This window comes from Ursus americanus, chromosome 19 (assembly GCF_024610735.1).
Source record: "Ursus americanus isolate L20-20 chromosome 19, mUrsAme1.1.p, whole genome shotgun sequence".
Classification (NCBI taxonomy): domain Eukaryota; kingdom Metazoa; phylum Chordata; class Mammalia; order Carnivora; family Ursidae; genus Ursus; species Ursus americanus.
This window is the reverse complement of record NC_142145.1, coordinates 23,350,371-23,373,136: the sequence shown is the minus strand read 5'-3', so window position 1 is coordinate 23,373,136 and position 22,766 is coordinate 23,350,371. Positions and strand designations below refer to the sequence as shown.

General features: G+C 38.9%; 1 protein-coding gene across 5 annotated transcripts in view; it reads right to left on the bottom strand.

Moving 5' to 3' along the window:
- The window catches only part of CFAP53 (cilia and flagella associated protein 53), a 37,555-nt gene that overhangs the window by 10,366 nt on the left and 4,423 nt on the right, over positions 1 to 22,766 (bottom strand). For 4 of the 5 annotated variants that reach the window (XR_006778195.2, XM_045790088.2, XM_087869828.1 and 1 more), the window contains exons 2-5: positions 22,173 to 22,402; positions 21,320 to 21,493; positions 11,382 to 11,685; positions 326 to 544 (exon numbers count right to left, since the gene is read on the bottom strand). Coding sequence is in view for 4 of the 5 variants with exons in the window: in XM_045790088.2 (XP_045646044.2) it covers positions 326 to 544; positions 11,382 to 11,685; positions 21,320 to 21,493; positions 22,173 to 22,402 (927 nt within the window). In the remaining variant the exon portion in view is untranslated. The remainder of the gene's footprint in view (positions 1 to 325; positions 545 to 11,381; positions 11,686 to 21,319; positions 21,494 to 22,172; positions 22,403 to 22,766) is intronic. The other variant, XM_087869829.1, reaches the window with a different exon arrangement.

The window sequence follows — 22,766 nt, the reverse complement described above, 5'->3', positions numbered from 1 at the left end:
TCACTCACTTCCTTCACTCCCATCCTGCTATCACAGTGCCAACTCCACATTATAGGAGTGCTTCAAATTCAGTGGGCATCAGAATCCCCTGGGGGAGCTTGCTAAAACAGATTTCTTGCCCCTCCCAAGATTTCGATTTGGAGACTGACTCTGGAGCCTACGAATTTCTAACATCCTCCCAGATGCTGCTGATGCTGCCGGTTCGTGGACCACACTGCAGAGTAGCACAATATGGTTCATTCTGCATGCAGCTGGCTCCGGTAAGACTGAAAGCTGAGCAAGCTACCTCAGCCAGCACACAGTAGGCACTGAATAAACATCTTACTCTTTTCTGCTTCTTTTTATCAGCCTCTTCCTGTAAGTCTTGAAGGGCCCTTTGCACAAGCTTCATGTTCAAGTCCTGTTCTTCTCTGTATTCCTGATGAATATGTTCTATTTTCTCCTCAAGGGCTTTTTGCAAAGCAGCCCTAATTTCCTGTTTGGTCTTCTGTTTCTTCAGCTTATCCTGTTCGTTCTCAAGTTTCACCTGTGCTTTGTCATTTTCCTAAGGTAAAACAATAATTAAGATTATGTATCAGGATATTTGAACGAAACATACAAGGTAATGCATTTCACTTAAGAGACTGAGAATCAAGGGTTTCTTGGAGATACACACACCTGAATTTAGAGGGACTGTAAGATAGAAAACTTGCCTTTTCATTGCTGAGTCAGCAATAGCACTTTGTGCTGTGTATGATTATGAAATAATAAATGGTTGTGGAGTTCAAAATGCAGAAAAGTATAGAGAGAAATCACTTTTAATCCTAATACCCAACACCCACTACCACACTCAACATTTCAGTGTATTGGCCTTCCAGACTTTCCTCTTCTGTGTACACCCGCAAATCTAGATATGGACACATTACTAAGCAGCACCAGGAGCCCCAAACTGGAAATGTGCCATCAGCTACATATACAAAATTAAATTGTATGCATTGTGTTCTTTAAGAGTACTCCCCCCAGGGGCGCCTGGGTGGCACAGTGGTTGGGCGTCTGCCTTCGGCTCAGGGTGTGATCCCGGCATTATGGGATCGAGCCCCACATCAGGCTCCTCCGCTATGAGCCTGCTTCTTCCTCTCCCATTCCCCCTGCTTGTGTTCCCTCTCTCGCTGGCTGTCTCTATTTCTGTCGAATAAATAAATAAAATCTTTAAAAAAAAAAAAAAGAGTACTCCCCCCATTCCTCTCATTTTCTTATCTTTCTGACCCTCCAGGCTGGCTTAATTGCCCGGCCAATCAAGCAGTTTTAACTGGGACACCAATGTTGTCGGGCATTGTGGGTTTGCTAGAAAATCTGGGTATGGTATAAACTGCAGCATTTGTCCTCCTGCAGGCGGCAGCTGAGCAGTCCTGGAGGGATAAATGCTTGCCCACCTGGGACAAGAGATGACGTGGCAATAGTGAGGACGGTAAACAATTCCCAATGTGCTTTAACAGAGACTCGCAACGGCCGCAGTCACCATAATCACTGGTTTGTGAGAAGACAGTTATATGCTAGACTTTCTTATTTATGTCATAAATAGTAAATCCTGAATTGTGAGGGTCAAAAGAAAATGGGAAAATCCCCTGCTACATCTAAGGAAAAGCAATGGCTATAAAAAATGAAAGCCAGTAGAACAGCAGGCCACATTTTTTTTTAAAGTAAGGCTGACTACACCAGGAGGAAGCAATCAACAAAACCCCCACTATGAGACATGGGGGAGATGGGATAGGACAGGAGAGAAGTGTTCAAGATTTAGAGACCTAAAAGCAGCTCATCATGTCTTGGTTTCTCCAGGGTAGTTCTGATTGTGCACCTGTTGTGCTGACGTAATGAATTTCTTGCACCCCCTTCGACCTCAAGTGTCCCCTGGTTTGAGTAAGAAACAGTCCCTCTTTCTAAAGAGACTATAAAAACCATGTTTGGATTCTGATTTAAATATCATGTAATTCAGACAATGATGGAAATTTGATGCTGATTTTAGATGATAAAAAGGAATCACAGTTATCGGAAGATAAACGGAAGGGGGAGGGAGCTGCCGAGCTCGGGAGCCGGGAAGCAGTAGCCACCTGCACTGGGGAGTGGGCCGGACTCGAGAACCGGCACCTGAGAGAGAGCAGACTGAGACCGTGAGCCTGGGAACCTGCGTGAGTCCAGATTGAAAACCGGCGCTCCAGAACCGGACTGAAACCGGGAGCTTGGAAGCGTGTGCCCGACCAGACTGAAAACCGGCACTCCAGAGTGCGTGCGAACCACACTGAAACAGAGAGCTTGGGAGCGCACACGGAACCGGAGGTGGCTGGCAGTGTTAAAAGCACAAAGGACAGAGACGTGCCGGCCCTGGAAGTAAGGGCTGGGACACCGGCTGTGGGGTGCACAACCCGGGATGCTGCAGGGTTTTTAGTAGCACCAACAGAAACAGAGTTAAAGAGGCCAGGAGAGCTCAGTGGAGAGTGGACTGTGATCTCTCTGTTCTGAGACAGAGGCTGGAATTCGGCCACTGCTGCTCTGACTCTCAGAAGAGCCACAGAAAACCGCCAGGGAAAGCCGCCAGAGAACAAAAGGCCGGAAATACCAGCTCACATTGTGCCCATCCCCATCCCCCCTCGCAGGGGACAGGGTGACTCTACCCAAACAGGGTTGCCTGAGTATCAGCGCAGCAGACCCCTCCCCCAGAAGGCAGGCTGAAAAATCAAGAGGCCCACATCCCTAAGGTCCCTATAAAACAAGTGCACACTGCCTGGGTCCTGGTCAATAATTTGGGCTCTGGGCAACCCCGCAACCTCTCCTCATCAGAATGACGAGAAGGAGAAATCCTCCCCAGCAAAGAAAAGATAATGAGTCTGTGGCCTTTGCCACAGAACTGATGGTAATGGATATAACCAAATTGTCAGAAATGGGGTTCAGAGAAACAATGGTCAAGATGATGTGTAGACTTGAAAAAAAAATTAACGAAAATATTAATGAGAATATAGAATCTCTAAGGGCGGAAATGAGAGCGAGTCTGGCAGAAATTAAAAATGCTCTGAATCAAATGCAATCAAAACTAGATGCTCTGACGGCCAGGGTAAATGAGGCAGAAGGACGAATTAGTGAATTGGAGGATGGGATGGTAGAAGAGAAAGCTAAAACAGAAACTTGGCTCAAAAAAAATCCAATCTCGAGAATGTAGGTTACAGGAGATTACTGACTCAATGAAACGTTCCAATGTCAGAATCATCGGCATCCCCGAGGGGGTAGAGAAAAACAGAGGTCTAGAAGAGATATTTGAACAAATTGTAGTTGAAAACTTCCCTAATCTAGCAAAGGAAACAGGAATTCGTGTCCAAGAGGCAGAGAGGACCCCTCCCAAGCTCAACCACGACAAACCTATGCCACATCATGTCATAGTGCAATTCACAAATATTAGATCCAAGGATACAGTATTGAAAGCGGCTAGGGCAAAGAAATTTCTCACGTACAAAGGCAAAAATATCAGGATTACATCAGACCTGTCTACACAGACCTGGAATGAGAGAATGGGTTTGAGGGGCATTTTTAAAGCTCTTTCAGAGAAAAACATGCAGCCAAGGATCCTTTATCCAGCAAGGCTGTCATTCAGAATTGATGGAGAGATAAGGACCTTCCAGAATCGACAGACACTGACCAATTTCGTAACCATGAAACCAGCCCTACAGGAGATATTAAGGGGGGTTCTATAAAAGTAAAAAGGCCCCAAGAGTGATACAGAATAGAAAGTTACAATCTATAGAAACAAAGACTTTACAGGCAACATGACATCATTAAAATCATATCTCTCAATAATCACTCTCAATGTGAATGGCCTAAATGCTCCCATAAAGCCACAGGGTTGCAGATTGGATAAAAAGACATGACCCATCCATTTGCTGTCTACAAGAGACTCATTTTGAACCTAAAGATACATCCAGACTGAAACTAAAGGGATGAAAAACCATTTTTCATGCCAATGGACCTCAAAAGAAAACTGGGGTAGCAATTCTCATATCAGACAGATTGGATTTTAAACTAAAGACTGTAGTTAGAGATACAGAAGGACACTATATTATTCTTAAAGGATGTATCCAACAAGTGGATATGACAATTATAAATATCTATGCCCCCAACAGGGGAGCAGCAAGATACACAAGCCAACTCTTAACCAGAATAAAGAGACATATAGATAAAAATACGTTAATAGTAGGGGACCTCAACACTCCACTATCAGCAATAGACAGATCACCTAAGCAGAAAATCGACAAAGAAACAAGAGCGTTGAATGCCATACTAGACCAGATGGACCTCACAGATATATATAGAATATATATATATATATATATAGAATATATATATATATATATATATATATATATATATACACCCCAGAACAAAAGAATACTCATTCTTTTCGAATGCACATGGAACGTTCTCCAGAACAGATCATGTGCTGGGTCACAAAACAGGTCTCAACAGATACCAAAAGATGGAAATTATTCCCTGCATATTCTCAGACCACAATGCTTTGAAATTGGAACTCAATCACAAGGAAAAATTTGGAAGAAACTCAAACACTTGGAAACTAAGAACCATCCTGCTCAAGAATGATTCGATAAACCAGGAAATCAAAAATCATTTTAAACAATTTATGGAGACCAACGAGAATGAAAACACAATGGTCCAGAACCTATAGGACACTGCAAAGGCAGTCCTAAGGGGAAAATACATAGCCATCCAAGCCTCACTCAAAAGAATAGAAAAATCTAAAATGCAGTTTTTATATTCTCACCTCAAGAAGCTGGAACAGGAACAGAAAAACACCTAATCCACGCACGAGTAACCAGTTGATCAAGATTAGAGCAGAGATCAATGAAGTAGAAACCAGGAGCACAGTAGAGCAGATCAACAGAACTAGAAGCTGGTTCTTTGAAAGAATAAATAAGATCGATAAGCCAATGGCAAGACTTATGCAAAAGAATAGAGAAAGGACCCAAAATAATAAAATTATGAATGAAAAGGGAGAGGTAACAACCAACACCAATGAAATAGGAAGGATCATTAGAAACTTTTATCAACAGCTTTATGCCAATAAATTAAACACCTGGAAGAAATGCATGCCTTCCTGGAAACCTATAAACTACCAAGACTGAAAAAGGAAGAAATTGATTTTTTAAACAGACCGATTAATTATGAAGAGATTGAAGCAGTGGTCAAAAACCTCCCGAAAAACAAGAGTCCAGGGCCTGACAGATTCCCCGGGGAATTCTATCAAACATTCAAAGAAGAAATAATACTTATTCTCCTGAAGCTGTTTCAAAAAATAAAAACAGAAGGAAAACTACCAAACTCATTCTATGAGGCCCATATTACCTTGATCCCCAAACCAGGCAAAGACCCCATCTAAAAGGAGAATTACAGACCAATATCCCTGATGAATATGGACACCAAAATTCTCAACAAGACCCTAGCTAATAGGATCCAACACTACATTAAAAGGATTATCCACCATGACCAAGTGGGATTCATCCCTGGGATGCAAGGGTGGTTCAACATTCGCAAATCAATCAGTGTGATAGATCATATCAACAAGAAAGGAGTCAAGAACCATATGAACCTTTCAACAGATGCAGAAAAAGCATTTGACAAAATACTGCATCCTTTCCTGATTAAAACCCTTCAGAGTGTAGGGATAGAGGGTACATTCCTCAATTACATAAAAACCATCTATGAAAAGCCTACAGCAAATATCATTCTCAATGGGGAAAAGCTGGAAGCCTTTCCTTTAAGATCAGGAACACGACAAGGATGCCCACTTTCGCCATTATTATTCAACATAGTACTAGAAGTCCTTGCAACAGCAATCAGACAACAAAAAGGGATAAAAGTATCCAAATCGGCAAAGAAGAAGTCAAACTGTCTCTCTTCGCAGATGACATGATACTCTATATGGAAAACCCAAAAGACTCCACCCCCAAACTACTAGAAGTTATAGAGCAATTCAGTAATGTGGCGGGATACAAAATCAATGCTCAGAAATCAGTTGCATTTCTATACACGAACAATGAGACTGAAGAAAGAGAAATTAGGGAATCCATCCCATTTACAACAGCACCAAAAATTATATGTTATCTCAGAATATCTTAACCAGAGATGTAAAGGATCTATGTTCTAGAAACTACAAATCACTCTTGAAAGACATTGAAGAAGACACAAAAAGATGGAAAAATATTCCATGCTCACGGATCGGAAGAATTAACATAGTTAAAATGTTTATGCTACCCAGAGCAATCTACACTTTCAATGCTATCCCAATCAAAATACCAATGACATTTTTCAAAGAAATGGAACTAACAGCCCTTAACTTTGTGTGAAACCAGAAAAGGCCCCGAATCACCAAGGAATTGTTGAAAAGGAAAAACAAAGCTGGGGGCATCACAATGCCGGATTTCAAGCTGTACTACAAAGCTGTGATCACAAAGACAGCATGATACCGGCACAAAAACAGACACATAGACCAATGGAACAGAATAGAGAACCCAGAAATGGACCCTCGGATCTTTGGGCAACTAATCTTTGACAAAGCAGGAAAAAACATCCAGTGGAAAAAAGACAGTCTCTTCAATAAATGGTGCTGGGAAAATCGGACAGCTACATGCAAAAGAATGAAACTTGACCACTCTCTCACACCATACACAAAGATAAACTCCAAATGGATGAAAGACCTCGATGTGAGGCAGGAATCCATCAAAATCCTAGAGGAGAACATAGGCAGCAACCTCTTTGACATTGGCCACGGCAACTTTTTTCATGACACACCTCCAAAGGCAAGAGAAACAAAAGAAAAAATGAACTTGTGGGACTTCATCAAGATAAAAAGCTTCTGCACAGCCAAGGAAACAGTCAAAAAAACTAAGAGCAGCCCACGGAATGGGAGAAGATATTTGCAAATGACACTACAGATAAAAGACTGGTATCCAAGATCTACAAAGAACTTCTCAAGCTCAATATGCAAGAAACAAATAAACAAATCATAAAATGGGCAGAAGAGATGAACAGACACTTTTCCAATGAAGACATACAAATGGCTAACAGACACATGAAAAAATGTTCAAAATCATTAGCCATCAGGGAAATTCAAATCAAAACCACCTTGAGATACCACCTTATGCCAGTTAGAATGGCAAAAATTGACAAGGCAGGAAACAACAATTGTTGGAGAGGATGTGGAGAAAGGGGATCCCTCCTACATTGTTGGTGGGAATGCAAGTTGGTACAGCCACTCTGGACAACAGTGTGGAGGTCCCTTAAAAAGTTAAAAATTGAGCTACCCTATGATCCAGCAATTGTACTACTGGGTATTTACCCCAAAGATACAGACGTAGTAAAGAGAAGGGCCATATGCACCCCAATGTTCATAGCAGCATTGTCCACAATAGCTAAATCATGGGAGGAGTGGAGATGACCTTCAACAGATGATCAGATTAAGAAGATGTGGTCCATATATACAATGGAATATTACTCAGCCATCAGAAAGAACGATTTCTCGGGGCGCCTGGGTGGCGCAGTCGTTAAGCGTCTGCCTTCGGCTCAGGGCGTGATCCCGGCATTATGGGATCGAGCCCCACATCAGGCTCCTCCGCTGGGAGCCTGCCTTCTTCCTCTCCCACTCCCCCTGCTTGTGTTCCCTCTCTGGCTGGCTGTCTCTTCCTCTGTCAAATAAATAAATAAAATCTGTAAAAAAAAAAACAAAAACAAAAAGAACGATTTCTCAACATTTGCTGCAACATGGACAGGACTGGAGGAGATAATGCTAAGCGAAATAAGTCAAGCAGAGAAAGACAATTATCATATGGAACTCATTTATGGAACATAAGAAGTAGGAAGATCGGTAGGAGGAGAAAGAGAAGAAGAAAGGGGGGGTAAACAGAAGGGGGAATGAACCATGAGAGACTATGGACTCTGGGAAACAAACAAAGGGCGTCAGAGGGGAGGGGGTGGGGGAATGGGATAGGCTGGTGATGGGTATTAAGGAGGGCACGTATCGCATGCTGCACTGGGTGTTACACGCAAATAATGAATCATGGAACTTTACATCAAAAACTAGGGGTGTACTGTATGGTGACTAACATAATATAATAAAAAATATTTTTTTAAAAAAAGGAATCACAGTTAATTTTTTTAGGTCTGATATTGGCACGGGTAAGAAAACGTCCTCAATCGTGTTGTTGAGATGCATACTTGACATGTATTTAAGGTGGAAATGACATATCTGGGATTGATGTTTTATTTGTTTTATTTTTTTTTAAAGATTTTATTTATTTATTTGAGAGAGAGAATGAGAGAGAGGGAGAGTATGGGGTGGGGGGTGTCAGAGGGAGAAGCAGACTCCCCACTGAGCCCAACACGGGACTCCGGGATCATGACCTGAGCTGAAGGCAGTCTAACCAAGTGAGCCACCCAGGAACCCCTGGGGTTGATGTTTTAAAACATAAAAATGAAGTGGGGTTGGGGGGAGGTAGAGGAAACCAATATGGCAAAATTATACAGCTGCTGAAACAGGGAGAGTAGTAGACAGGGGTTCATTGTACTCTCAACTCTGTGCATTTGAAAATATTCATAATAAAACATTAAAAAAGGTAGGATTTATATAACATTCTTAAAGTCACAAAATAATAATGATAAAGAATATATCAATGCTGCCGGGAGTTAGGGTGGAGGGAGATTATAAAGGAGTAGCTTTATAGGAGTTTCTTTGGATGATGGAACAGTTCTGCATCCTGACTTTAGTAGTGGTTACAAAAATCTATATATGTGATAAAATTTCACACAACAATACGCCTTCCCCCAAAGGGCTACGTGTAAAAGCTGGTGAAATCCAAAGAAGATTTTATTATATTTAAGTAAAGAGTAACTTTAATTGAAGGCATTACACCAATGTCAATTTCCTGGTTTGTTTTGTTTTCAAATGCAACTTATTTTTGCATGTTTATTTTGTATCCTGCAACTTTACTGAATTTGTTAATTAGATTGAACAGTTTTTGATACAGTCTTTAGAACTTTTTCTGTATAAATCTTATCATCTGCAATAGAGGCAATTTTATTTCTTCTTTTCCAATTCTGATAACTTTTATTCTCTTTCTTACTGAAGTGCTCTGTTTAGGACTTCCAGTCCTCTGTTGCCCAAAGTGGCAACAGCAGGTACCCTTGTTTTTTTCCTGATTTTAGAGAAAAAGCTTAAAACCTTTCACCACTGAGCATGATGTTAGCTATGGGCTTGTCATATATTGTTGTAATTATGTTTAGATACTTCCTTCCATATCTAATTTGTTTATAATTTTTAACATGATTGGATACTGAATTCTTTCAAATGTTTTTTCTGCAACTATTAAGGTAATCATACAATTTTTGTTAATTTCCTCGTATTTATAGTTATATGTAAATATATAAATACAAATATAAATACATACATATATAATGCTTGGTTACATAAGGGTATGCAGGAACTCCACTATTTTTTCAACTTCTTGTGAGGCTAAAATTGTTTCCAAAAATTTTTCTTAAAAAAATTTTTTTTAAAGATTTTATTTATTTATTTATTTGACAGAGAGAGACAGCCAGAGAGAGAGGGAACACAAACAGGGGGAGTAGGAGAGGAAGAAACAGGCTCCCAGTGGAAGAGCCTAATGCAGGGCTCGATCCCATAACGCCAGGATCACACCCTGAGCCGAAGGCAGATGCCCAACGACTGAGCCACCCAGGCGCCCCTAAAAAGTTTTTTTGAAAGGAAGGTAGAAATAGAGCTAGGCACGGTATAAAGAAAAATAAATATTTGGTCTGTATCCCTGTGTCCTGGTACATAGCATCTAAAACCCTTGTGATCTCTGAAGTGGTAAGACTATCTTTTGTACCTTCGCGTGATGACTGGTGGCTGGAGCCCCTACATAACTTCAGGGTGGGGCTGGTAACCAGAAAGACCAAACCATATGATTTGAGGGTTGAAACTTTCAGTTCCGGATATCCCTCTGCCTCCAGAGAAGAGAGAGGGGCCAGAAATTGAGTTCAATCACCAATGGTCAATGATTTATTTAATCATGCCTACATAATAAAACCTCCATTAAAACGCCAAATGATAGGGCTGGTGAACACAGGAGGTACTGGGAACATGGTATGCCTAGAGAGGGTGTGCAAGCTCTCTGTACTGTCCCCCATACCTTGCCCTATGCATCTCTTCCATTTGCCTGTTTCTGACTTGTACCTTTTACAATCAACCAGTAATAGCAAGTAAAGCGCTTTCTTGAGTTGTATGAGTTATTTTAGTGAATTATCAAACTTAGGGGGAGTTATGAGAATCTCTGACTTTGTAGCCAAGTTGGACAGAAGTGTGGGTATCCTGAGGACCCACCATTTGTGACTGGCCTCTGGAGTACAAGCAGTCTTCTGGGACTGAGCCCTTAAACCCTACCACTATTGCTGGTAGCTAGTGTCAGAATTCAATCAAATTGTAGGTCACCTAGCTGGTAGTGTCCATGGAGAATTGGAGAATCGTTTGGTGTGAGAAAAAACCCACACATTTGTTATCAGAAGTATAGTGAGTAAAAACGACTCACTGGGTATCTTACAACAGAAGCAATTTGGGGACCACCATTTCAATGTTTCTAGAGCAGCTAAAATATTTAGAGATCACTAAATTCTCCAAAAGAAAAGTCTCAAACCCAGGAAATTTTTTGGGCTCTGAAATATCTTACCTTTAGCATTTCTTATGGTGTTAAATTTCAATACTTGGGATTTCCCAGGAAAAAATACATTTTTCCTAAATTTGGTGGTATTAAAGTATCAGTTGCTGGAACCTTTACGTACATATAAAATTGCTACTTTTTCTTAGTGCTTTCATACATTTCCAGTGACGGTTCTAATTTCTCTATCGTAGGGGCAACGGCCTTGTTGGAACGAAATGACTGATTTTGGTGGCTGGGGTGGAGGAGCCACTGTAGCTGCTGTATAGCCCTTTACATAGGATTTGGAAACTGTCAGTTATCCATATTAAAGAATGGGGGGATGTTGCCAAATTGCCACTAGCCCTCCAAGGTACTGCCCATGATTATCACATTTCATCCTCACAACAAAGACAAGTGCCTTTTGCCTCATTTTTTAGATAAAAAGACCAAGTCACAGTAGTGAAGTAACTTGCCCTATGCAATGGGATGGGGATGGCACTGCAGACTGTGCCTTGGAATCCAAGGCTCTGACCATGGTCTGCTGCCCTGTGAACTAGCCAGGCCATGAGGCAGAGTGCATGGTAGCAGGCCTGCAAACTGTGTACTATACCCATTGAGTGGATCATCCCGCGACAAGCATCGTAAATGGCCCACCACAAAGCGTGCCTCCTCTTCCTTCAGCTGCTGCTCAGCCTGCCTTTGCGCTTTGATGCCGGTGATCTGGGCATTCAGCCCCAGGCGTGTGTTCTCCACCAGCTCTTTCTGCCTCCTTGCCTCTTCAGCTTCTCGCTTTTCCTTGGCTAATCGATCTTCCTCCCAGAGCCTTGAGAACATCTGCTCTTCCACCAGTTTCTGCCTTTTCAGCTCCTCATTGAAAGCTATCTGTGCTTTCCGCTCCTCGCACACCTTCTTCTGATGGATACAAAATAATTCAGCACGGAGCTCCTCACAGCGTTCTCTGAAAGGAGAAATTTTTTTTTAAGATTTTATTTATTTGACAGAGAAAGAGAGAGCACAAGCAAGGGAAGCAGCAGGCAGAGGGAGAGGGAGAAGCAGGCTCCCCACTGAGCAGGGAGCCCGATGTGGGGCTCAATCCCAGGACCCTGGGATCATGACCTAAGCCGAAGGCAGACGCTTAACTGACAGAGCCACCCAGGTGCCCCTGAAAAGAGAATTTTTTTTTTAAAGTTTTTATTTATTTGACAGAGATAAAGACAGACAGCAAGAGAGGGAACACAAGCAGGGGGAGTGGGAGAGGAAGAGGCAGGCTTCCGGTGGAGGAGCCTGATGTGGGCCTTGATCCCAGAACGCTGGGACCATGCCCTGGGCCGAAGGCAAACACTTAACGACTGACCCACCCAGGCGCCCCTGAAAAGAGAATTTTTAAAAGGCAAAACCAAGCCTTTAAGGAGACACTGCTCTATTTAGGCACACATCTGCACAGTCAGACACTGAAGTATGAAAAGTAAAAGACCTGGATGTAGGCCACCAGAGCCGAGAAGTCACATGAGGGGCAGCAGGGAGAGAAGCCAACTTTGAAACCAATATCTGACATTTCTGTGTGACCCTGGATCAAAAACTTGCCTAACTGAGCCTGTTTCTTTATCTGTAAAACAACTCTCCTTCAAGGTTCTGGTAAGGATCAGAGAAAACGGATGAAAATATCTGGTAACTAACGCAAGCTAAATAAATGGCAACTCTTATTATTACTGTAGAGGAGATAAAAGAGGCATGAGTCCCTGCAACATTACACGTAGATTAAAGCTTTGGTAGGAAGAGGCCCCATATGTCAAGGAAAGAGCTAAGAGTCTGCACATCATGGTGAAGCTGCCCCAGTGCCCCTGGATTCCTAGCGGGACACATGTCACTGAAGGGGTTTCTGCAAGAGCTGGGAAAACAGCCCAAACTCTGCCTTTTCATACCTAGGCTTATGTCACCATTCCAGAAGAAATGCTCTTTCAGTAAGTGTTTAGACCTCATCCTTTCTTTCAGTCTTAGTAATTCAAATTTCCTCAAAAATTCTTCCTTGGGCCCGTTTTTAATTTAAGGGCTATGATATTCAATACTGTCTACACTTTAGAATTGCTTAGGGTTATCTTTAAACTCCTACCCTACTTCTCCCCTCTGCTATTCTCAGACCAGGCTAGTTAAATCAGAATATTTGGGGGCAGGACCCAGGTATCTGTATTTTTTCAGAGTACCTCAGAAACTTCTGGCATATAGTCAAGCTTGAGAACCTCTGATTCAAGGTAATATTTATAAACATCAAGTCTTCCTGGTTTCATCAAGTTCAGCACCAAGAAGCTGAAATTTGAGAATGGGCTCAATAAAGAAATTTGAAGAATTTTAGTTGCTAAGGCTGAGAGAAAGGTTGATGTCTAAAGTTACAAGCATGGTCAATACCACAGAAATTGACATGTATCAAATATGGTTGAGTATTGTTCAACATTTGATGATGACTAGTCTCATTTCCCTAACTAAAGGGGAATCTCTGTGAGGGCTGGGACTCAGGAACATATTTCAGGAATATATTCCCCATACTACCTACCCAATGTCCATTAAATAATTGTTGGTTAAATTGATATACAGTCATGCTTATTAGCAAAATAATGATAATTGGCCATTATCTATATTCTGCGGAAAGCTCAAAAAGATTACAGAAACTGAAATTGCTAGGTTACCAAACAAATAAAAAAACACTTTAACATTGAAAAATGAATTCATCAGTGAAAATCTATCAGAATTGGCCGTGACAACTAATTAAAGTCCTTCCCGGTCCTATGATTTATACTCCAGAAAAGTTATTCAATTAATGAGAATCTGAAGCCTAAGAATAACAAGTATGGCTTACAATATTTTTTTTAAAAAAAACCTTTCTTATTGTAAAGCTAATACATGCAGATAAACTGGAAAATATAGAAAAGTATGAAGACACTAAAAATTAATCCCTTAATTAATCCCTCTTAATCCCTCTCCCCAGAGATAACTGCTTTCAGCATGGTAGTGTATTTCTTTCCAGTCTTGTGTACGTGCATTTTCACTAGAATTGGTTTCATTCTGTATATCTATATACCTATATTGGTATCTCCTTATATCTTAATTTTTCCACCTAACATATTTTGGGAATGTTTCTTTATGGAATCTTCTTAAAATACCTAACCTCAAAATTTTATTATAGTTTGCTAAGCTATGGAATAGAGGCTGGACCTATAAATATATCAATTTATTTAAATATTTCCTTGTTTGATGAATGTATAGATTACTTCTTTTACTATAATGTTGCAATGAATATTTATAAATGTAGCTCTTTCTGCTTATCTCTGATGATTTCCTTAAGGTAATTCCTTTACCTAATATAAAATCAGAGTTGTAAGGCACTTGATGTATTGTATATAAATTGTATATAAATTGTATTGTATTGTATGTAATTGTATATATATTGTATATAATGTATATACAATGTATAATTGTATATTGTATAATTGTATGTATTGTATATAATTGTATATAAATACAGTTGTAAGGCACTTGTAAGGGATGTTGTCAGGCACTTGATGACGCATGTTGCAGAGAAAGCCTGAATTAACACTGTATGAAGATGCCCATATCAAGTATTTCTTTAGATCAGTAGATCTTCAAACTTTGATTAGGTATCCTTTCCAGTAAAAAAAAATTCTAAGCACCTACAAACAGGTAGAATTATTATTTATAAATTGGATGCAATTATTACTATATTACTATATCACATAAATTATGAAATATAGCAAAAATAAAAACCAAAGACGAGATTTAAATAAAAAACATCAAATATGTCCTCCCTACATCCTAATGATTCACATATTCGCTTAACCTTGAAAACACTTGATTCAGGGAAGTTCTGCAGATAAAAGTGTATCTACACTTTTTATCTACAGATAAAAGTGTATCTACACTTTTTATCTACAGATAAAAGTGTATCTATCTATTTTAATTATAATAATGATTGATAAGAGGAAAACTTTTTGTTTGTGAGTGTTTTACATAGTACTTTCACAGTAAAATCTTATTTTATCCTCATACGTGTCTTATACTTAAATGGAGCAGCAAGTATTATCCCCATTTTAAAGTTACAGCAATTGAAACTCAGAGAACCTTAGTGTATTCCCAAACCATATAGCCAGTGGTTGTAATATTATTAGCAACAGTTACTGAATGCTTATTATTTGCCAGTCACTGTTTTAAGCATTTGACATGTATGAACTCTTGTAATCTTCATAACAACCAATGTTGCAACATCCCTCCAAGTTCATTATTATTATTATCCCCAGTTTAGATAAAATGGAAGCATAGAGCAGTGAAGCATCATGGGTAAGTTCATACATTTCATATGTGCTAGAGCTGAGACTGAGGACCTGGCAGTCTGGCCCTGGAATTGGGGTTCTTTGGTACTTCGTTCTATCACCTCTATCAGTAATTAACAGAGGCGAGACAACCCTCAAGTGTTCTGACAACACATCCTAGGGTATTCATTTAATAAAAACACCCTAAAACAAAACAAAGCCAAAAAATGCCGACCTTAATCTGGGATCCAATCACTCATTGTATATAAATACAGGACACCTAAAAACAAATTTCATGATGTATCAAAAGGATGATCCATAAAAGAAATATTGATAAAATGGATTTCATCAAACTTAAAAACTTTCTGTGAAAGAGCCTGTTAAGAGGATTAAAAAAAAAAACTATAAACCACATATCCTACACAAAGGACTCACATCTAGAATATATAAAGAATTGGGGTGCCTCGGTGACTCAGTCGGTTAAGCGTCTGCCTTCGGCTCAGGTCATGATCCCAGGGTCCTGGGATTGAGTCCTGCATCAGGCTCCCTGCTTCTCCCTCTGCCTCTGCCTGACACTCCCCCTGCTTGTGCTCTCTCTCTCTCTCTGTCAAATAAATAAATAAAATCTTAAAAAAATAAATTATATAAAGAACTCTAAAAACTTAATAGCTAATCCAATTAGAAAATGGGCAAAAGACATGAAGAGACATTTCACCAAAGAGGATATACAGAGAGCAAATAAGCACATAAAAAGTTGTTCAACACCACCAGCCATTAGGGAAACGCCGATGAAGACCATGATGAGATATCGTTAGACACCTCTGTTCTAATAGTGACAATATAAAAATCAGGCAAGAATATGGAAAAACTTGGTCTACTATACATTACTGGTGCAAATGTAAAATGGGACAGCCACTCTGGAAAACGCTTTGGCAGTTTCTTTAAAAATTAAACATACATAGAAAGACCCAGCAATAGTGTAGGACAATTATCCTAGAGAAATGAAAATTTATGACCACACAAAAATTTGTATACAAATGTTCATATTAGATTCATTTATAATAGCTAAAAACTAGAAACAACCAAAATGTTCTTCAGTAGTAAACAGTTTACACAAACCTAAGTATAACCATACAAGGGACTATAAAGGGCAAACTACTGATACATGCAGCAACTTGGATGACCTCGAAGGACTATGTCAATTGAAAAAAGCCAATCTCAAAAGCTTACATATTGTGTGATTCCATGTATGTAACATTCTTGAAATGGTGAAATGATGGAGATGGAGATGGAGAAGAGATTAGCGGTTGCCAGAGGCAGGGAAAGATGGGAGTGAGAGGGGTGGGTGTGATTATAAAGGGGTGGCATGAGGGAGATCTCTATGGCGATGGAAGAGTTCTGTGTCTTGATTGTGGTGGTGAGTTACGTGGATCTACACATGTGATAAAATGACACAGAACTGTGCACACATGTTGTACCACTGTCAGTTTTCTTCATATTGTGCTATAGTTACATTAAGATATAACCATGGTGAGAAAGTGGGATAAGGGTACATGGCACCTCTGTACTATCTTGACAATTTCTGTGAATATGTAATTACTTTAAAATTTAAATAAGAGAAATCATGGGCTATCTTGTCATTATTATTCATTTCATTTCATTATTACTGAAAGTAATGTTTCCGTTTAGAGGAGTGGAACACTAAAAATGACCCATTCTAGGCATCCAATATTCTAGGTACCTAACAGAAATGAAAGCACATGTCCACCAAAAGACACATACAAGCATGTTCACAGCAGCTGTATTTATAAAAGTCCCAAACCAGGGGCGCCTGGGTGGCTCAGTCATTAAGCGTCTGCCTTCGGCTCAGGGCATGATCCCAGCGTTCTGGGATCGAGCCCCACATCAGGCTCTTCTGCTGGGAGCCTGCTTCTTCCTCTCCCACTCCCTCTGCTTGTGTTGCCTCTCTCGCTGGCTGTCTCTATCTCTGTCAAATAAATAAACAAATACAATCTTTAAAAAAAAAAAAAGTCCCAAACCAGAAATAACTGAAATGCCTATCATCTGAGAAATGAATAAATTGTGGCATATTCATGTAAGGGAATACAAAAAGGAGGAGGAGGTGGTAGAGGAGAAGAAGGAGCAGTAATTTCATCTTGCTCTACATATGTATTAAAGCTCCAGTTATAGTTTCGATAATGGGGCCTTGTTTATTTATTTATGTAATGCTAAATTAGCATGATTTTTTAAAAGTTTGTTTATTTATTTATTTATTTATTTATTTATTTATTTATTTATGAGAGAGAAAGACAGAGACAGAGAGCATGCAAGCGGGGGGAAAGGGAGAGGGAGAGAAAGAATCCTCAAGCAGACTCCAGGCTGAGCCCAACACAGGTCTCAATTCCAGGACCCTGAGATCATGACCTGAACTGAAATCAAGAGTCGAACACTTGACCAACTGAGTCATCCCATGCCCCAATGGGGCCTGATTTAGCATCCTTGGTCAAAATTTAACCCTCACCCTTCATTCTCGTAAAGAATTAAAACTATGTGTGATGCTCTGTATTGAAGAATTGGCAGTATTACACTAAAAACACCAAAAACAATTTATTGTAGGATATAACTGTTTCTTCAAAAAGCTAACAATTTATCTAACTAGCAAGTTATACAACTTCTCTACGAAGCTGTACACTTAGTTATACAAGATTTGTCTATAAAATCTGTAAAATTTTATCAAATTAATAGGTATTTTAAGAGCGTGAACCACTTTTGAACCTTGTTTTCCTTACTGTGTTGAGCAACATTTACCAGGGTGTGGAAAATATATGAATGGTCACTGAAATTCACTTGCTAGTATCCCCTTTGTCCCTCCCTGCGTCTTCTCCTCCAGCAACCAGTAGGGAGTCTCTGAGTCCTACCAAGGACAGGGGTGAGGTTATACTTTACATAGGCTAGTAAATCCAAGTCTAATTCTTTCTTGGTTACTACAAGCTTTAGGACTCAGGAAAATTAATATCTGTAGAACTCAAGTTACCCATTTGCTAGATGAAGAAAGTGACGAATCCCTTCCGGCCCTATGCATTACTACTCTGGTTTTCTTCGCTGCCCTCCTTCAGCAGTTCCCCAAGCCCTGGAACTTGCCACTCCCTCCAGTTTGAGCAATCTAATTTATGGTTAGCTCAGCTGTATCTGCGATTTGTATGCACTACTCACTGAAATAGTTTACTTGTCCTCTGGGCCTCTACTAGGAGGATTTAGGGCAGTCCATATGATCAATGGCAACTTCATGGCAGAGAGAGAGAGGAGGTGGCAAAATCTCTGCCTCTGAAACCATGTCTTAATCCTCTACATGCCTGGTTTTGCTGCTTTCTTACACCTGTTGACCTTTGGATTTCTCATCTGCTCAAATTTTGCATGGTGTAAAAAATGAACTCTTGTATTCCTTCTGAATTGTGCTAGACTTTAACTCAGGGTTTACATGTACTTTGTTATGTTACTTTGTTACATTATTCTGTTCTAGAATCCAGAGTAACATGATACACAACCTGCCCTGCTCACATCTGGTGACCTGACAGCCTAAGTGACACTCATTTTTTTTTTTTTTTGTTAAGCCAATCAATCTATTATTTAGTCACAGAATCTGGCACAAAGTAGGGCCTCAGAAATATTTAATTATTGAATGATAATGGCTATGTTTTAAGCATTTCCAGGTAATATCTGAACTTTAAAGATTCCTTTGAAGATAAAAATCTTAATCAGTTACTCCAAAATTAAGAGACCGATAAAGTGGATAATCTGGAGCATTGCGTGGGTTACATCATGTGATCATCACTACATTAAGAAACACGAATGAGAAGAGGAGGCAAAATGAACATACCACCCTGAGATATATGATAGTAATTCTTGATGTTCACACTCTTATAAGGCATTATTAGAGGCACTGAAAATATAACTGAGGAATTACATATATAATTAAATTATAAATATGTAAGTATGTCCTTGCTCTAAGAGTTGTAAATCTAAGAAGGAATATAACACACTGAGACTTTTTTAGTATACCTTTGCTTTAGAGGTAAGGAATCTCTCAAAGTTTATGAAATCAAAAGCCTTTGCCAAGCTCTTCATGATATAAATCATCTCAGAAGATCACCCTCAGGTACTTCCATGCAAATATGGGCTGTTAGAACTAATCAATACATTCAATAAAGTTGCAGGATATGAAAACAACATACAGAAATCAATTGCATTTCTATACATTAAAAGTGAACTATCTGAAAGAAATTAAGAAAACAATCCCATTTGCAAAAGCATCAGAAACAATAATATATTTAGGAAAATATTTAACCAAGGAGGTTAAAGATCAATACACTGAAAACTATAAGACATTGATGAAAGAAACTGAAGACACAAATAAATGGAAAGGAATCATTTGTCCTTTCAATACTCCACTTGAAATTGAAATATTGAAAGAATCAATATTGTTAAAATGTCCATACAACACAGTAATCTACACAGTCAGTGCAATCCCCACCAAAATTCCAATGGAATTTTTCACAGAAATAGAAAAAAACAATCCTAAAATTCAGATGGAACCACAAAAGAGCCAAAGCAATCTTGATTAAAAAAAAAAAAGAAGAACAAAGCTCGAAGCATCACACACTTGATTTCAAACTATATTACAAAGTTATAGCAATTAAAACAGTATAGTACTGACATAAAAATAGATATATAGATCAATGAAACAGAACAGTGGGCCCAGAAATAAATTCAGACATATGTAGTCAACTACTCTTTTACAAGGAGGCAAAGAACACACAATGGGAAAGAATAGTCTCTTCAATAAGTAGTCTTGGGAAAATTGAATACCCACATGAAAACGAATGAAACTGGACTACTATATATACCATTCATACAAGTTTACTCAAAATGGATTAAAGACTTAAACACAAAACCAGAAACTGTAAAACATATAGGCAAAAATATAGGGAAAAATCCCTTTGACATTGGTCTTGGCATTATTTTTTGGATATGACACCAAAAGGAAACGCAGCAAAAGCAAAAATAAACAAGTAGGACCACATCAAATTAAAAAGTTCTGCACAGCAAAGGAAACAATCAACAAAATGGAAAAGGCAATCAGGGAATATTTTTAAACTATGTATCTATTAAGGGGTTAATATCTAAAATACATAAAGAACTCATACAACTCAGTAGCCCCCAAAAACCTGATTAAAAAATGAACAAAGGACCTGAATAGATACTTTTCCAGCAAAGACATACAAATGGCCAAAAAGTACATGAAAAAGTACTCGACATCAGTGATCACCAGGGAAATGCAAATCAACACCACAGTGAGATAATACCTCACACCTGCTAGGATGACTATTATCAAAAAGACAAGAGATGATAATTGTTGGCAAGGATGTAGAGAACAGGAAACCTTTGTATGCTGTTGGTGGGAATATAAGTTGGTACAGCTATTATGAAAAACAGTATGGAGATTCCTAAAACACTAAAAACAGAACTACCATATGATCCTGCAATCCCACTTCTGGTCATATATCCAAAGGAAATGGAATCAGTTATCTCGATATCTGCAATCTCATGTTCACTGTAGCATTATTCACAATAGTCAAGAAACGGAAACACTCTAAGTGCCTAGTGTTATGTGAAAGGATAAAGAAAATGTGTGATATATATATACATATCTATGTACATATGTTCATGTGTGTGTGTGTGAAATGGAATATTAGTCAATATAAAAAAGAAGGAAATCTTGCCACTTGAGAGAACATGGATGAACCCAGAGGACACTATACTAAGTGGGTTAAGACAGAAAAAGACAAATACTGTATTCTCACTTAAATAAAAGAAAAAAGAAGCTGAATGTACGGAAACAGAGAGTAGAATGGTGGTTCCCAGGGACTGGGGGTGGGAAAAATAAAGAGATATTGGTCAAAGGACACAAACTTTCAGTTATAAGATGAATAAATAAGTTCTGGGGATCTAATGCAGAATATGGTGACTATAGACAATAACACTATATTGCATATTTAAAATTTGCTAACACAGTAGGTCCGAAGCATTCTCACTACAAAACAAGAACAAACCCTCAGTGCCTGCATTATTCAATGATGTGTATAATTACCAAGGCTTAGAGGCACAAGAACCGTGTATACCATTTTAAGACCATATTTTACTATAAATTAGTATTCCTAAATCATTTTTTCATACACCAACTTCAGATTCTGTATGTTTTTCTAATATCATTACCTGAATTGCTGGTTTAGTTTTTCAGCCACGAGATCTTGTCTCTCTTTTTCTTTCTTCTCTTTCAATAATCTGGTTTTATCTCTCATTCTATCTTTTTTCTCCTCAATTGTTTCTTCTTTCAACTGCATTTCAGTAAAATACCCACTTTCTTCTGATGCTAAAAGTTCACGTAGCCTGAAAAAATTACAAAAAAATTAAAATGGTCATGCCACATGGACCATTTTACTAATTGGTTTTTATTTACTTTATTTAATTAGCATGTTTATTTTTATTTTTAAAAAAGATTTTATTTATTTATTTGAGAGAGAGAGCATGTACAGGAGCGTGGGAGGGGGGGTGTGGAGGCGGAGGGAGAAACAGACTTTCTGCTGAGCAGGAAGCCAGACAGGGGGGCTTGATCCCAGGACCCTTAGATCATGACCTGAGCCAAAGGCAGACATTTAACTGACTGAGCCACCCAGGTGCCCCCAAAGCACATGTTTAATCATAAATTTTGTAAGGAAAAAAATCATTGCAGTCTTCTATAAAATAAGACTAGTCTTCATTTAAAGCAACAGAAACTGACATGCCATATTTTATTTGATCTCATACAAATTAAATAATGTACATCATCGACAAAAGAATAGTAACAGATTTTAACTAAAGTAACAAAATATTAAACAATATATTCTTTTTCTTTCTATCAAATGTGGGTTATCACAAGTGAAAATACAAGCAGTAGCTATTGATTTGGTAAGGATATGAATATCTCAGCTATGATCGTTACTATAAAAATTCACTTGATTTTTGGTCAATCTCACATTAGGGTTTTGGGAATGTTTTATAGTCTGAAGCACCAGTTTGTGAACCTTACTTATTTCGTCTTTCTTCAGTGTTGATGATAAAACCTTGCATGGCATCCTTGATTCGTGCTTTCACGAGACTGTCCACAAATCTGCGATCATTGTGCTGGTCCCACTCAACTTTCAAGCGATCTCGCTCCTTTGACTTAATGGAAGCCAAAATAGCATGATGTTTCTGATGGCTGCGTTGGATTCTTTCCAGATGTTGCTCAGCCCCTTGAACTTTGGGAGGCTTGGCTCTCTGAAAACAAATAATTATCACTTACAATCGATCCAAAATCGATTGCATATTTTCAATTAATCATGATCTCCACCAATACTAAATAAAATTGGATGTATCAAAGTCATACATCCTGCTACAACTGCAAAGAGCTTAAGCGCCTAAGGTTTAACGTGTTTGATCCTTTGAGCCTATACTTAAGACGTCATCAAATCAGTCTCAAATATTTCTTAAGTGCCGTTTGAGTACAAGTTCATGGAATTACAAAGTTAAAAATTTAAGCAGGACTCTAGAGATTATTTAGTCAAACTCAGAAACATTAAGTGATTTGTCCAAGGTGCTTCTAATAGGGCAAACCTGGACAGAACAAGAATTAGAGGTCTTG